Consider the following 14,597-nt stretch of genomic DNA (forward strand, 5'->3'; position numbering starts at 1 on the left):
AATTGTCCCCTGTTTTGGTTTTATTAACCTAACTTTGTGTTGCCTGTTTTAGTTGAAGTGCTTTAAATCAAGTAAGTGTTGGGCCATTTGAATTACAATGCCTTGGTTGGGGTAGCCGTTTTTGTTGACCCATGGGCCCTGTTTACATCTGGCACTAACATGTGTCTTGGGTGATCCGATCACAAGTGGACAGCTCTAAGTACGTCTGTTCATACCTGTTATTAACATGCGTCTTGGGTGACCACTTGTGATCGGATCTCACTTCCTTGCTCTACATGCAAATAAACACGTACATCATTTCTGTTTGCAAAGACCAAACTCTTGTTTTAAAGCAGTGGGGGACTGGGGGTCTGTGAACCCTCTGTCCAAAGCTGTGTTCAACTTGTTTGATAACAGGATAGACGAATATTAAATGCATTGTGTGCCCCCTCATGAAAATGATGGGAGGAGGGTGAGAGGATGTTACAGCTCATGCTTTTGTTTGGTTTGGTTGTATATGAGCTTTGTTCGTGTAGCAAGGTCCTCTTTGTGTTGGCATGTGTGTCTCAGGACGTTTTGGTGGCATGTACGCCTTGGTGCTTTTGGTTAGAGGAACCTTTTTTTATTGCTACTTTGGTTTAGTGTCTTCAACTCCAGTTTTGTAGTTTTGATAGCTGGGATATTGTAAGGGCAAGGTATTGTTGTTTTGTCTAGTTGCAGACAACCTTGTTAGACACTCAACCATTCTTGGGGTCAGGAGGTTAATTTTATCACTGATATTTGAAGAGATGTTCTTGCTGATGTCCTTGTGTGTGTTTGCTTTCCTTCTGTTACATCTGCTTTTCCCATTCAGTCTGCCTTTTCATTTGCTCCTAAGGATCCAAGGCTGCTGAGGTGGGACTGGGTGACAGGTTGAAGCGTGGAGGATGTCAAAAGTATTTGGCTGAGATGGTTTCTTTACATTGTTATTGTTGCACATATATTGACTATGGAAATGCAATTAATGGTGACATAACTTTGTAAATGGAGGATTTAAATGGTCAACATAATTAATGATATGTGTATTTTTCTTAAATTGTCAGTTGGATGATGGACCTAGAAGTGTTTTAAGGGGGAGGGTGTGACGTCCCTCTCTCTGCCTTTTGCTTAAGAGGATGTTTGGCTTCCTGGCTCAGGAACTACCCTGCACTGGGTAGTTTAGGCCTCAGCCTATTTACGTGGCTTCTTTGTTAACCTCTCTCTCTTCTATCTCTCCCAGGCCTACAGATGCCAGATGGGTTAGGGTTTTGTTTTGTTTGCAGGCATCACATATTTCACTCATCCACACATTGCATTCATTACTGACTTAGCTGAGTAACGTTATCATGTTTTATCTTAAGATGACCATAAATGTCATTTTTAGAAGCTTTATTCATGTGATTCCCTCTTTTGTCGCTGACTCTGGAACAGCTCATGACACATCCGTTCAGTCTGTCTCCTTCTGTGTCAGTATGATCATCAGTTTTGTCAGTAAACTTTCCTATAATCTACAGTAATTATGACCACTAGCCATGGAAGTAATACTGACTTTGGTAACCAGAAATTACAACAAAGTATCAGTTCCCATGTCAGAGCATTTTATTCACAAAACCAGCTGGAGAAAGATTTGCTCTTCAATCTGAGATTTAATACTTTCTTGTCTTCTCCAATCATGTGTTTTTAGTGGACAGTGTATAAATAGCAGGAGAAAATGCCATTTGTACATCTTGCATAAATAGAGTCCAGTGTATGAAAAATAATGAATGTATAATTTTGGTATTGTCTGTGACCGAAAATAGAAATCTTTATCTGTTTAACAATATTCTCAACAACACTTCCTCGACAGTAATTTCATGCAAAGCAAATCTCATATGGCAGTCAAAGGCATCAAGATAATGTCCAGCATAAACATCAAACATGATACATGCAATTTCTTACAGTGATTAACATAATCAGCATGCTGTCCAGTCTAAATTACAAAACACTGCAACAATAAATCTCAAACAATACAAACAAATGGATACATATATACACATTTTGCTTTATGAGAACATTAAAACTTCTATTTTGGTGTTTTTACATAATGTACATTTCTGAAGTTGTTTAAAGGTACTGTTGAATTTGTGAGAAATTTGTCATTCCTACCCAGAGTGAAACAAACTCATGAAAGTTTTTTATGCATCTGTGTGCAGTATAAAGATAAATAACAAATTAGCCTAACTTTGCTCCACAAATGCATATGTATGAAATCATAATACATTGTACTCATTAGCCTAGCAATAACAATTTCAACTGCATGTGAAGAAATACACACAGAGATGACATGAGTTTGTCTCACTCAGGTAAAGAATTACTGAATGTTGTAAAAACAATATATATACCAAAACTATCCCTTTACAGTCAGTTACTTTCAATAACGTTAAAATACATAAGACAATTTGTATTCCTCTGTGCCATCAGGAATTAGGCACATGCTCACACAAACGAAATCCACCTGAGAGGAGTTTTTTTTTTCTTTTTACTTCCTTTTACACTTATCTGCCTCATTCCTTACATAAATCCAAACATAGCAATGTACATCGCTGATATGATACATACATGCGATTCACAGAACAGAACAAGTTGACAGCCAAAGGCTCAATTAACCTACAACCACTGAAGATAATGCCATGCAGTCAGGATTTGCACATGAGGTAAGACAGCCTATCAGAAAGTAACATTCAGGAACAAGATCATGCTCCAGTCTACATTCAGGATAGCAATTTAAGTGACAGAGAGAAATCACAGTGAGTCCTTTTTGTTATGTGAAGGCATTCCAATGGGTTTGTGTTTTTGAGGCAGTTCCCGTCACAAAACATTAATAATAAGCGGCCCTCTTTGGTTTCAACAGTATCATTTCCATAGATTTCAGAAAGAGAAAGAAAGAAAGAAAGAAAGAAAGAAAGAAAGAAAGAAAGAAAGCGGAAACTGCCCTTTAAATAGAGTTTAGTCCCACTCCTGAGTTTCACACAGTGACACTTGGGAGAAGCAGCTCAGCAGATGAAAACTGCATTTCATTTACCCAGATTTTTTAAAATCATTTTAGGGTAAAGCATGTGTTAGAAAATCACAGGGTATGGGAAGAAGAATCCCATGTGAGTCATTTGACACATAAATGTTTTCTTAACATTTAATTTGCTTTACTTCCTTAGTCCAGATGTTAGGTTGCCAGCTGATGCTGCTTTATCATCACAGGAATCTTTGTTCACTCTGGACTCTGGGTTTTCATGGGACTCAGGATTCTGACTTGTTTCGATACTCTGATTGGGCACTGAGGCTCTGCATGTCTGCTGATAAGATGAGCAGAGCTCCTGCCACTTCTTGCGATTGGCATCGATCTCATCGATCATTGGCTGCAACTTCCTGTTTAGCTTCAGCAGTGCCTGGGAGAGACACAGGAGAGTAACGTTGATCTCCAAACTCCAAAATCATGATTTTTTTAAATTAATTTTGTTAAAATGATAGCCAAATCCATTGTTTTGACAGCAAGCATTATCTACAGTACCTGGTAAAGGGGTTTACAGATCCCATCTATCCACTCCAACTGTAAGGCAGGTAATTCATCTTTGCGATTGCGGTCAAATATGGCCTACAGAGAGATCACAAAAGCCTGGTCACATTACAAACATGCTTTGACTATACGCTAACATGTAGCAACTATAGAAATCTGTAGCCAAAATGGTCAAGGCTGACTTTAGGTTTGATGATTGTTAAAAAAATCCCATTGAAATATGTGTGTGCTTACCGCTGGGGTCAACTTAAGCTCAGACCTCTCCCTGTCACCTTGTTCAAAGAATTCACTCGTCACCAGCTCTGCAACCTTTGGACATAACCATAATTATTTCATTATTTTACTTAAATGTGATGCAGCATTTTAATGTTGAAAAATGGTCAAGCATCTATAATAAAAACTCTTAATACATCCATGGTTCAAAGCCACAGGGAAACAGGAGCATATCCCAGCATGCATTGTGCAGAAAGCAAGAAAACATCCAGGGACAAAATGCAAACCTCCAGCTACTAAACATGTCAGTATGAAAAGGTGTCAAATAGCTGTAGCTGTCAAATATGAAAGCACACATGTGAGAAACTTTGTGACAGGGACTCAAACCTGTTTGGATATCTTCCAAGGACGAGTGACGGCACCCAGATCGCACGCTGTCATCAGCATAGACCTGTTGAGGGCATCAAAGCTCAGTTCTAGCTACTTGTTATGCTATTCACAAAGTGATTTTGGCACAGGACATTTTTATTTAGCACAAAGGAAGAAACCTGAGAACTTCTCTGTGTCCTTCATCTGTCCAGCTGAATTCTCCGGAAAGAACACACTCAAAGAACTTGGCTCTGCGCCTTTCAATGCAGAGAGAGAGTCAAGGACGCAAAAATGTTAAGAGGCAAAAATTCTACAATGCAAGACAGCTTTTACCACAGAACATTTTGTAATAAAACAAAAATAGTTATTTATATAAATAGTTCATTTGTAGAAATGCATCTAATAATCTTTAATAATAAACTTAATTTTTACTTTTTACCTAATGCAGTAAAAAGACCACTTACTCAAAGTGCAAAGTAAGGTCTGTGGAGAGAATAGCCTGCTTCAATAAGTGCATCATGTTGCTATACTCTTTAGAGCAGAGGTTTGCAAAGATATTGTGACCCTGTGAAAAAAAAAACAATAGCATACAGTAGGCAATACACAAAAGCAGGCGAGGATATTGGCTAAAATGTCTCCTTAAAGCCAACGCATTGGTAAAGTCATTGTTCACTATCAAATGAAGCTCCCATTAGCAATGTTAATTAGCAAGGTGTATAGACTTTCTCTGTCCTTTGTTAAAAGAGATCAATAGAGACCACAGTTAATCAAACTGATCTACACCTGAGACAAAGCAGCCTCTTCATGTCTCTTGCGGTCACTGCCGCCACCTACCAGCAGCCAGTTTGTGCAGCTTTCTGCCAGCTCAGTGCTCTAAGACACATAGTACTTTAAAATAGCTTTTAAAGATTAATTTAACACCCCTTGGAAATCTTGTTTTTGCTGTCCTCCAGTGGTCAAACTCGTACCCCAGGGCTTATCAGTACACCATAGCAAGGCCAAGAGCACACTTCTGACCTAATGCACATCAGTGATGCTGGGTGTAGTCAGAGATGGAACAGACATGAAACTCTCAACCACAAGGAAATGAGACACTGCTTTTCAGCTCGATATTAAATTAGTCGAGGGATCCGACATATAATTAGATTTTTCATTGCATGTTTGTAGTATTTTTTTATTTTATATTTTTGTGTTGTTTTGTACTGTATGTTTTTTCCCCATTTAAGGGCAGGCTTTGCACATTAATTTTAGTTATAATTGCCGTCTTATGTGGCATTGATCCATGCTGTGTGCTTGTCATTTATAAAAAAAAAAAAAAAGGTACATCAATAAATGAAACATTACCACAATGTTCCTGGTTTGTTGCTGCCCAATAAAGTAATAATGTGCAAAGGACAAAAATCTTAGAAAACCCTCTGACACCATGTGACATAGAAAGCTTTAACCAACATTGTATTTGATGCATCAAATGGTATTCGAAATAGCAGTTGAAATTATACACAATTTTGTTGTCACACTTTAAACACTTGCAGCTCCTACTGAAGAGAAACTCATAAACCTCAGAATGACTGAGGTTTGTATTACATATATTATTATAATGTATTATAATCACATGAGAGATATGGGTCTCACCTCACTTTGTAGGATCATGACTGCATGATTGAAGTGATGATGTTCCAGAGTGGCTGACGTCCCGTAGAGCAAAGCCAGAGCAGAACCCGTCCTACAGGAAGAATACAGCAGTCATTCATCTGTTCCTCATTGAACCTCAGGCCTGCATGAGTAACTTACTTTGCTTGAAATGCGTTGTTGGTGCCTCGATGGTCCAAGTCATGGCACAGACAGCCAACCATCAGTGCCAGAATCTCTGCATCCGATAAAACATCCTGAAAGCTGGCTGTCTGCAGAAAGCAAAAGAAAAAAATGTTTTAGTCCTATGTCCTTTGTCTCATTAGTGTAATGATTACATACCTGATCACCCTGGAAGTTTGAACACTCTCTCTAAGGCTTTTCCCAAATGTTCCTCCCTTGAATTATCTCTTAATGATGTTTCTCTTGTGATGTTTCCATCTAATTATGTTTATGTTAGTAACTGATTGCTGATTAGTTTAACCATAAGTCCATTGAGACACACTTTCCCCACGACAGGCTTTATAAATAACCTTGACAACTTGTTATCCTCATTAGGGGTCTAAGTTTTGGAGGGTATTTTTTCCTTTTATTAGACAGTTAAACTGTATAGAGTAAGAGCAAACATGAAGAGAGATATAGGGAGACAACAGAAATTGGAGATGTTGCACATAATGCATGCATTTTAGAAAGATGAGTCATTTTAAAGTAATATTTCAGCCAATTTTGTGGGCATGTAAACCTATTTCTAAATTTCTTTAAACCTAGCTATTTTTCCACTGAAAAAAGTTTGAGCTCTTTATATTTAGTTTCTCTTTTAAAGTTGAAAAAGTCATCTTATTCCACGCTGTCTGACTGTATCAGATATATTCTGTATCGACTTGTCCCAACTCTTCATTGATGTTTCCACTGAGTGAAATATTCAAACCCAAGACTCCATGGCTGCACCATTCCATCAATAAGATGAGTCATTCATCATTTTGAAACACATTTCTCCAAAATTAAGCCTGACATATATGGTATCTCTGGAAAGTTTGGGTCCTCCACTAAAATTTAAAATAAAGCTGTGAGGGTCTGAGCAAAGTATGGCTTGAAAGCGTGAGTTTGTGATGACTGACCCACAGGTTGAACAGTGGAGTTTAGATGCTAATTGAGGGCAACACAAATAAATCTGACTTGACTTACTGTGATCATAACAAACATGCACTGGGACACATTGAAGGCATGCCTCCAGTTATGATATGCCACAGTTCGATAGTTCTTCCTCACAGTCAGAAGCCAGCGACACAACACCTAAGAGAAGATATACACACACACAGGTGTCAAACAGTATATGCACACACACTCTGGACTCCAGCATCACAGGTACATTTTACAGGACCTCACCTCATAGTCGATTTTAAACTTTTGGACGACACCAAGTTCCAGAAACATCCGGAGTGATGCAGTGATCATGGCGTCATTGTCCAAAGAAAAGTCATTGAAGTGAAACTCAATGATGCCTAACTCACTGCTCAGGGGGATCTTAGCTGCCTTCAGGGGAGAGGACAGAGCTGTCAATCACATAGTGCCGGCAAAGGAGGCAGCGAAACAATCAGCAAACATTTGCAGAGATTACACTTCACCTACAACCGCTGACAGGTGTCAGATTTCATACACTGAAAGTCAGTTTAATGATAATGTTTTCTCATTCGCTCCCACTGAGGATTACCTTGAGTCTGTCAACTTCTACCTTCGAGCAGGTAGCGTGGTAGGACAACATCTGAAAAAGCAGAAATCATGCAAAAAACATACTATTATGCTGATGTAATGCTAATTAGGTGAAAATCCTTAATTAGATAGGCAAACTCTCAAAAAGATTCATACTGCTGCAGTGAAAAATCAATATGTTCCAAGAATTTTGATGCAGTCTCTTTCTAACTTCTCTTGGTACACAATCAGGATCAAAGAAAGTACATCTCTGTTTTTAAAACCAATTTGTTGCTACATTTTGGGTCTCTTGACAGATTAAAAACAAAAATCCGTCAGGTGTTTAAAGAAACAGCAAAGATTATGTGAGAGATACAGGAGTGTTTGTTGCCTTTGATGAGAGGCGAGCAGACTGGCACATGTTCTTATTATGAATTATTGAGAGCAGCTGAAATATTTATGGTTGAGAAGCACAACCATGTTTGCTGAGGATAATGTGACTGCTCAGGTTAGATACCGGGCAGTGGAGCAGAACATAGATGGAGACGTTAATGAATGTGAAGAGCCTCAGTGATGATTAGCTTTAATTAATGGAAGTGACACATTTTAGTTTTAATTTGTTTTTGGTTGCACAGAAAGGATACTTTTAATTTTTCCCATAAATCAGTGCATAAAATGTCTTTCTTTTTGGTAGAATCACAGATTGTATAAAGCTCATCAGAGTCACTGATTGTTAAATAAAATAGTTTCATTAAGCTTTTCTACTGCATAAGACCGTATTTTACAACATACTGGTATGCATTAATTAATACTGCAGTTTAGGGTAAATACTGGCATAAAATACTCTCATGGGTTTTACAGAGATGTAATTAGTCATAAAACAGAATGTATTAAATGTATTCAGTTATTTACCTCTATATTATTATTATCATTATTATTATTACATGTCATATTTAGACAGAAATGATGGGAAAGAGATGTCAACAAATACAAACAAATATATATATCTTATATATCTTGCGTCCTCAAAGTGGTGAGGTGATGGGTTTAAAAAAAGACCAATGTGTTTCTATGCTCACATCCAGAGCGACAGACTGTTTGGCCCACGTCTTCTTAACTTGATTGTACATCATAGTGTTGTTGATTCCAAGTCCACAGAATATCACAAATGCCTGAGAAGGAAAAAAACATAAAGAATCCAGAGATGTAGTATAGTGTAAATTCAATGCAACACAGGTTTTGGTGGCACAGTTGTCATCGAGTTCTGACCTCAAACAGTCTCTGATCTGCATCACTGAAGGTCTTCCTGTCCAGACGATTCAGAATTTGTGCGACCCCTGTGAGAAACACCCATACGTTGTTGACTCTAACATAAAAATTGGTTTCCAGTGAGAGCAAATGAAATGGATTATTTTGGTCAAACATACCGATAATCTGATGAGTTCGATTCCAGATAGGGACACATAACACTGATCTGATGTGAAATCCTGAAGCCTGATCCGCCTGTAATGAGAGGAAACAGTGACAATGTAGCAGGATCTCTTAAATGGGATTCTAAAAAATGAATCAATGATAAAATAATGCATATGAACACAGGAAAATAATGATATGTTTATGGCTTTTAGGCAGATTGCAGAAACATTAACTGGTTTTCAAGTTCATGATACACAAGCAAATTTACCAGTATTCATAAGTAATGAAATAAATTACTTGTCCACTTAATTAACTGCTATGTTTTTAATACAGGCTTTAGATACTATCAATTAACTTTAAAGAATCAGTGTAAAACAGTAATTCTGACACTTTTGTTGTGCTGTTTGGAGTCATGTGTGTGTGTCCATACATTTGTACAAGGTCTTATAGGTGTAATGTGGAGACTAATAGGTCCACACCTCAGCATCAAAGCGCGGGTCCTGACACACATCGCTGATGTTAACAGGCAGTCCTGTGGAGGCCACCAGCTCAGCAATGCTATTATTGATCAGCCAATCAGAACACGAAAGCTTCTCCATGCTGATGTAACCAATAACACAAACAGGACACATTGGTCACTTAACAATATAAACTTATACATCCAACGCAACAGCAGTAAATGGTGAGTGAGTTCATTTTTAGCCAGTGCTCACGGCAAGGCTCTAGGGATGGTGATGTCAGTCTGCCACTAAAATATCTTGACAACTATGTGATGGATTGTCATGAAATATGGTACAGACCCACAGGCATCCATGGTCCCCAGAGGACAAAGCCCACCGACTTCGGGGAGCCACTAACTTTTCCTGTAGCACCACCATCAGGTTGACATTTGTTGTTCAGAGTGAAATATCTTTACAACTATTTGAAGGATTGCCATAAAATTTGATACAGAAATTCAAATTTACTAGAGGATAAATTCTAATAACTTTGATGATCATCTGATTTCCTCGAGTGCCACCCGCAGGATTGCCTTAAAATTTAGTACAGACATTCATGGTCCCCATATGATGGACTTAACCTTTCATCTTATAATCAGGCCAAAAATACCTGGTTTATGACCAAATACTTTTAAAAATCCAAAGACATTTCCATCAGCCACAATTGTACTTTGTGTTTAGTGCTAATTAATAAATATGCTAAAACTAAGATGGTGAACATACAAGGTAAACATTTTTCCTGCTAAACATCAACATGATAGCATTATTACTGAGATCATCCTCCATTTAGCTGTAAGCTTTTTTCATATCATTTTATGTCTGCTAAAGAATTTCACCTGTTGTCATGGTCCATGTTGCACAATGGAGACATCAGCTCAAATGTCTTGGAGAACTTCACAACCTATAGAAAACACATGTATCATCACAAACAGCAGCAACTACATTTAGTAACAGAGGTATAAGCGATTAGCACAAGAAAGGCTATATGGTTGCATGCAAAAAAAAATCAATTTGGATAACTGTGGGTCAAGCAAAAACAATTACATGTGAAGCAGGAAAAGCTGATAAAGAGCCAAAGGTCTCACCGGTGAGTCAATGTCCTCAAGGAGAAGCACAGAGCAGCGTTCACACTGCAGCAGGGTAAGCGCTCGCTGCATGATCTTCCTGACAATCTTCTCCAGGTCAGTCTGCTCCTCAAACAGGTCATTGACCACCTCCAGAAGAGCCTGTGGCAGCATGAAAGGACATTATGACTCATGTTCATAACACAAACACACTGTTTATATATTTGTGATATTATGTCATTCTGTTAAAGGATACTTTATGTGTTAACTTAAACTACTGACTACAAATAACTAAACTAAGGGCATGTATGTGTGAAAACTGAGTGCAGTTTATATTCTCTCACCCTACTCCTTTCATACTCCTTGCGAGACTCAGAAAACAACTTGGCATTGGAAATCGATATTCCACAGAATGGTAGATACATCTGCAGCACCTGGGTAAAAGAAAAAAAATACAAAAAAGTGGTGAAAGGCATGCATAATATGTAAATATTAGCTATTTGTATGCTAAACAAAAGGAGAGAAAACAGGGTAAGAGAGAAATGACAGAGTGTGTGGAGATGGAGGTAGAAAGGCTGCTTCTCTGCACAAATTTGTCTCAGATAGATTCCCTGTTAATGAAGTATTGATTTAGAGAAAGAAGGCATTTAGTAAGACATCAAGAGCTCTAAAATGTCTAGATGAAGACTGGCAGATGAAGATGTGTTTTTTCTTTGTTGCTCAAAAGTAATTATTGGAGTTGCTGTGCTTTAGCTATATTAGCTATACAGTAAAATCTTTTTTTAATGCCTTAAATTATTTAAACATAAAACTTGATCTAAGGTTTATTTGAAGTTGAAGCCAGAGGACACACATATTGAGAATAAACGATTTTCCACAACTTTATTCTGCCACCTTGTGGACAAACTCCTCTCAGTGCAGTTGGACTGAGGGCACATAAACACCGACTACAAAGATTTACCAGCATCAGCATGTCTGTGTTTGTGGTTTTCTTGATTTTTTTTCTTTTAATATATTTGCCTAGAGTGAGTCAAACATGCATCTTTGCTTTTATTAATGTCTGGTTACACACTTAAACAAGAAGCCATTACTTTTCACACTGTACAGATGCACAATATATCATTTGCTCATCAACAAACTTGGAGAATGAAATTGTATTCGTATAAGCTGTTGAGCTGTAAATGAAGCTCTAATACATGCAGATTCTAGTAAACCCATTTCAAGTGGATTGCCCAGGGAGCAGTTGAAAGTGTATTCACTCAAAATGTGTTGCCTAAGTGTGCATATATATTGCACAGCCAGGCATATTTAATGTTCCACACTTGAGTAAGTGGTTGACCTCTTCTCTTCATTTTTCTGGTATTTTTATTCAGAGGGAACGCTTTGCCCCTCTCCACAGCCATCAAGAAGATTCAAAGTACAAACAGTGTTTTCAGCTGCGTGTGTGTGTGTGTGTGTGTGTGTGTGTGTGTGTGTGTGTGTGTGTGCGTGTGTGTGTGTGTGTGTGTGTGTGTGTGTGTGTGTGTGAATCCAATTTTAACTCCATCTCTAAAATGCTCGTAATGGTCAAACCAACCACAATATCACACTGAAGATGATAAATAGTCAGTACAGTGTGTGTGAATATGAGTCCCTCCTGCCACATAGATCTGGTAAATTACTTTTTTTCAACAGAGACACATAACAGAACTTCACCTTCTCATCATCCTCAGTGAAGGGAGTGCCCATGGGATTTTTGTTGATTGCTTGCACAACACCTATGACTTCTCCATCACTGTTGCAGATGGCCATACACAGGATGGACTGAGTCTTGTAGCCTGTTAACTTGTCTATCTCATCACTGAAGCGGTGGTCCTGGAGTAGGGGGCACATAAACACATATATCACACATACATAATCCCACATAAACACATACAGTATACCGTCGAAATGCTCAGCAACTGCCAAAGCACTTAGACTTAAAGCCTTATGGGACCACAATCCAACAACATCGGGGTTTTATGCACTCGTGTGCCCTAAATGCGAAATTGTTAGGTTTGATTTGTGGTTATTTGGATTCACGACTCTGCAGGAGGCGCCCAGTTTTTTTACTATTAGCAGAAAAACCATAATTCCCCTCGTTGACACATATCTGCTCCATTGCAGTAATAGACCTCAGGGGGATGCGCATCAGCAGCCCAGGGCCATGATATAATGATGTAGAGCGCAAGTGGAAGCGTATACAAGGAAACCTGGCTTGTGGGAAGCTGCAAGAATGAACGCTTTTATATATGCTTTCCTTTTTTTGTGAGTACAAAGGTAGAGTTGCTTTTATCTTGACATAATTGATGTAATAACCCGGACAGAGTCTTTTATTTTCTTCGAGTTGAACGACCCGTCATGCGCAAAAGTTTTCACTCAGCTCAATATTGTCCTTTTCTTTTATGGCAGTTAATTGACTAAAAAATATAACTGATAAAAAATATTCTTACTCTATTTTAACATTTATTCATTATTTTTCTTGTAGGAATGTGGCCAAACTAAAGGGCCACATCCAACAAGGTGGTCATATTGATGTTTTCTCCCAAAGCTGAAAAACATTCCTGCTCCAGTCAATAATCAAAAGTTTCACCCACTTTATATAGATCTTAATAAACTTTTCGTCTACGTATAGAAATGTGGACTGCGTGGGCTCATATTTACCTCATATGCGTTTGGGATGTTTACAGTCTCTCCATGTTCTGCCACATATCCAATGATACCCTTTCCCCATGGCACCTGCACTTCATTGTAGTTTAGAGTGCTGGAGGACGGTCTGACTGTGGTACCTGAGTGGACATCAAAGAATTTGGACACCAGTGTCCTCTTATGCGCGGGTCCCTCAACAAGGAAAAGCGAGCACCTGTCTGCGTCCACCAGGATACACACGTTGATCAAGATCTTATAACTCAGATTTGTCAGGTCCAAATCATTGGAGATATCCTTCACTAACTCCAAGAAAAACTCTCTCTCGTTGGTTTCTTTTAGTCTGTATTTGTATTCGATGGCACTGGACGCGTACTGGGGCACGTTGACCCTGGACTCCAACAGGGCGCTCAGGATGTGCGCGGTGGTCGGAGGCAGGGAGCTGGCTTTACGCAGGAGCGCACGGCGCCTCATGCTGGACTGGGACTCTTGTTCGCTGAGGCTCACATGCTCGTCGTAGGTCCGGTGTGCAGTCGTGGCTTTGGACCGGGCGAAGTTGCGTCGCAGCTCCATGTGGGACGATCTGCGTCGGAGCCCGTCCGGGGTGGTCGGCCAGAGCTGGTCCCTCGCAGCGCCGCGCCTCTCCTCCGCTGTTGACACTTTCGGCGGCTGATGCTCCTTCAACCACCTGCTAACCTGATCACATTTCGCCTTCCGAACGAGATACTCCTCGAAGAGATCTGGGTGGCAGTCCAAAAACGCCTCTACATCAGAGAAGTCAAAGGTTGTCATGGTGAAAGCTGCTGCCAGGACCAAATGAGGCACTCAAGTGTGAGAACAAGAGTTAGACGAGTAGATGACGAGGTGAGGCGGCTGCAGCCGAGCTTCTCAGAGTGATGTCCTCAAAACATTTATTCATTCATCCCACATGTGAGCCAGTCCATCGCATTGCTCCCTGAAACACTGGGAGCAGAAGTGGTGAAATACAGTGGACCCAGTTTATTTGAGACCGGATTGATGACGCTTCAGAGACGAGCTACAGCTGTCAGTCAAGCGAGATTGAGCTGTGTCTCTGGGGATTTCTGTGGAATACTATGCAGAGGTGTAGAAAAACACGGCGCCTATATATTATCCCAGGAAACTGGAGAGAGAAAAAAAAACTGCAGGGCAGGCTGCTCACTCGCTCTCCTTATTCTATACATCCAGAGTCACTCTGTGCAAGGCTCCAATTGAAGGCGAATATTATATATATATTATATATGATATTATGTTTCATTTACATTTACATCATACAATTACGTTTTTTTTATCTACAGAGAGCTATAACAATAACTTGTTGCAAAGGGGACAGTTTAATCCAACAAAGAAAAAGATGATAGATAGATAAGATAGAAGATAGATAGATAGATAGATAGATAGATAGATAGATAGATAGATAGATAGATAGATAGATAGATAGATAGATAGATAGATAGATAGATAGATAGATATTGTTAAAAGCATTGGTGCCTG

The 14,597-nt window shown here is 39.1% G+C and overlaps 1 protein-coding gene across 1 annotated transcript; it reads right to left on the minus strand.

Annotated features, from left to right (window-relative positions):
• Positions 1 to 1,599: 1,599 nt before the first annotated feature.
• On the minus strand, positions 1,600 to 13,944 carry pde11al (phosphodiesterase 11a, like). The gene is made up of 20 exons (XM_044359293.1): positions 13,104 to 13,944; positions 12,117 to 12,275; positions 10,766 to 10,855; positions 10,443 to 10,583; positions 10,194 to 10,258; positions 9,340 to 9,460; positions 8,875 to 8,950; positions 8,717 to 8,784; positions 8,527 to 8,619; positions 7,470 to 7,520; positions 7,145 to 7,291; positions 6,944 to 7,051; positions 5,921 to 6,030; positions 5,762 to 5,852; positions 4,594 to 4,694; positions 4,309 to 4,386; positions 4,148 to 4,211; positions 3,782 to 3,856; positions 3,542 to 3,625; positions 1,600 to 3,419 (listed from the first exon to the last, which is right to left on the minus strand). Exons 1-20 carry the CDS (start codon positions 13,875 to 13,877, stop codon positions 3,177 to 3,179), a joined length of 2,739 nt encoding a protein of 912 aa, XP_044215228.1. The 5' UTR covers positions 13,878 to 13,944; the 3' UTR covers positions 1,600 to 3,176.
• Positions 13,945 to 14,597: the final 653 nt, after the last annotated feature.

Source organism: Thunnus albacares, chromosome 8, assembly GCF_914725855.1.
Source record: "Thunnus albacares chromosome 8, fThuAlb1.1, whole genome shotgun sequence".
Taxonomy (NCBI): domain Eukaryota; kingdom Metazoa; phylum Chordata; class Actinopteri; order Scombriformes; family Scombridae; genus Thunnus; species Thunnus albacares.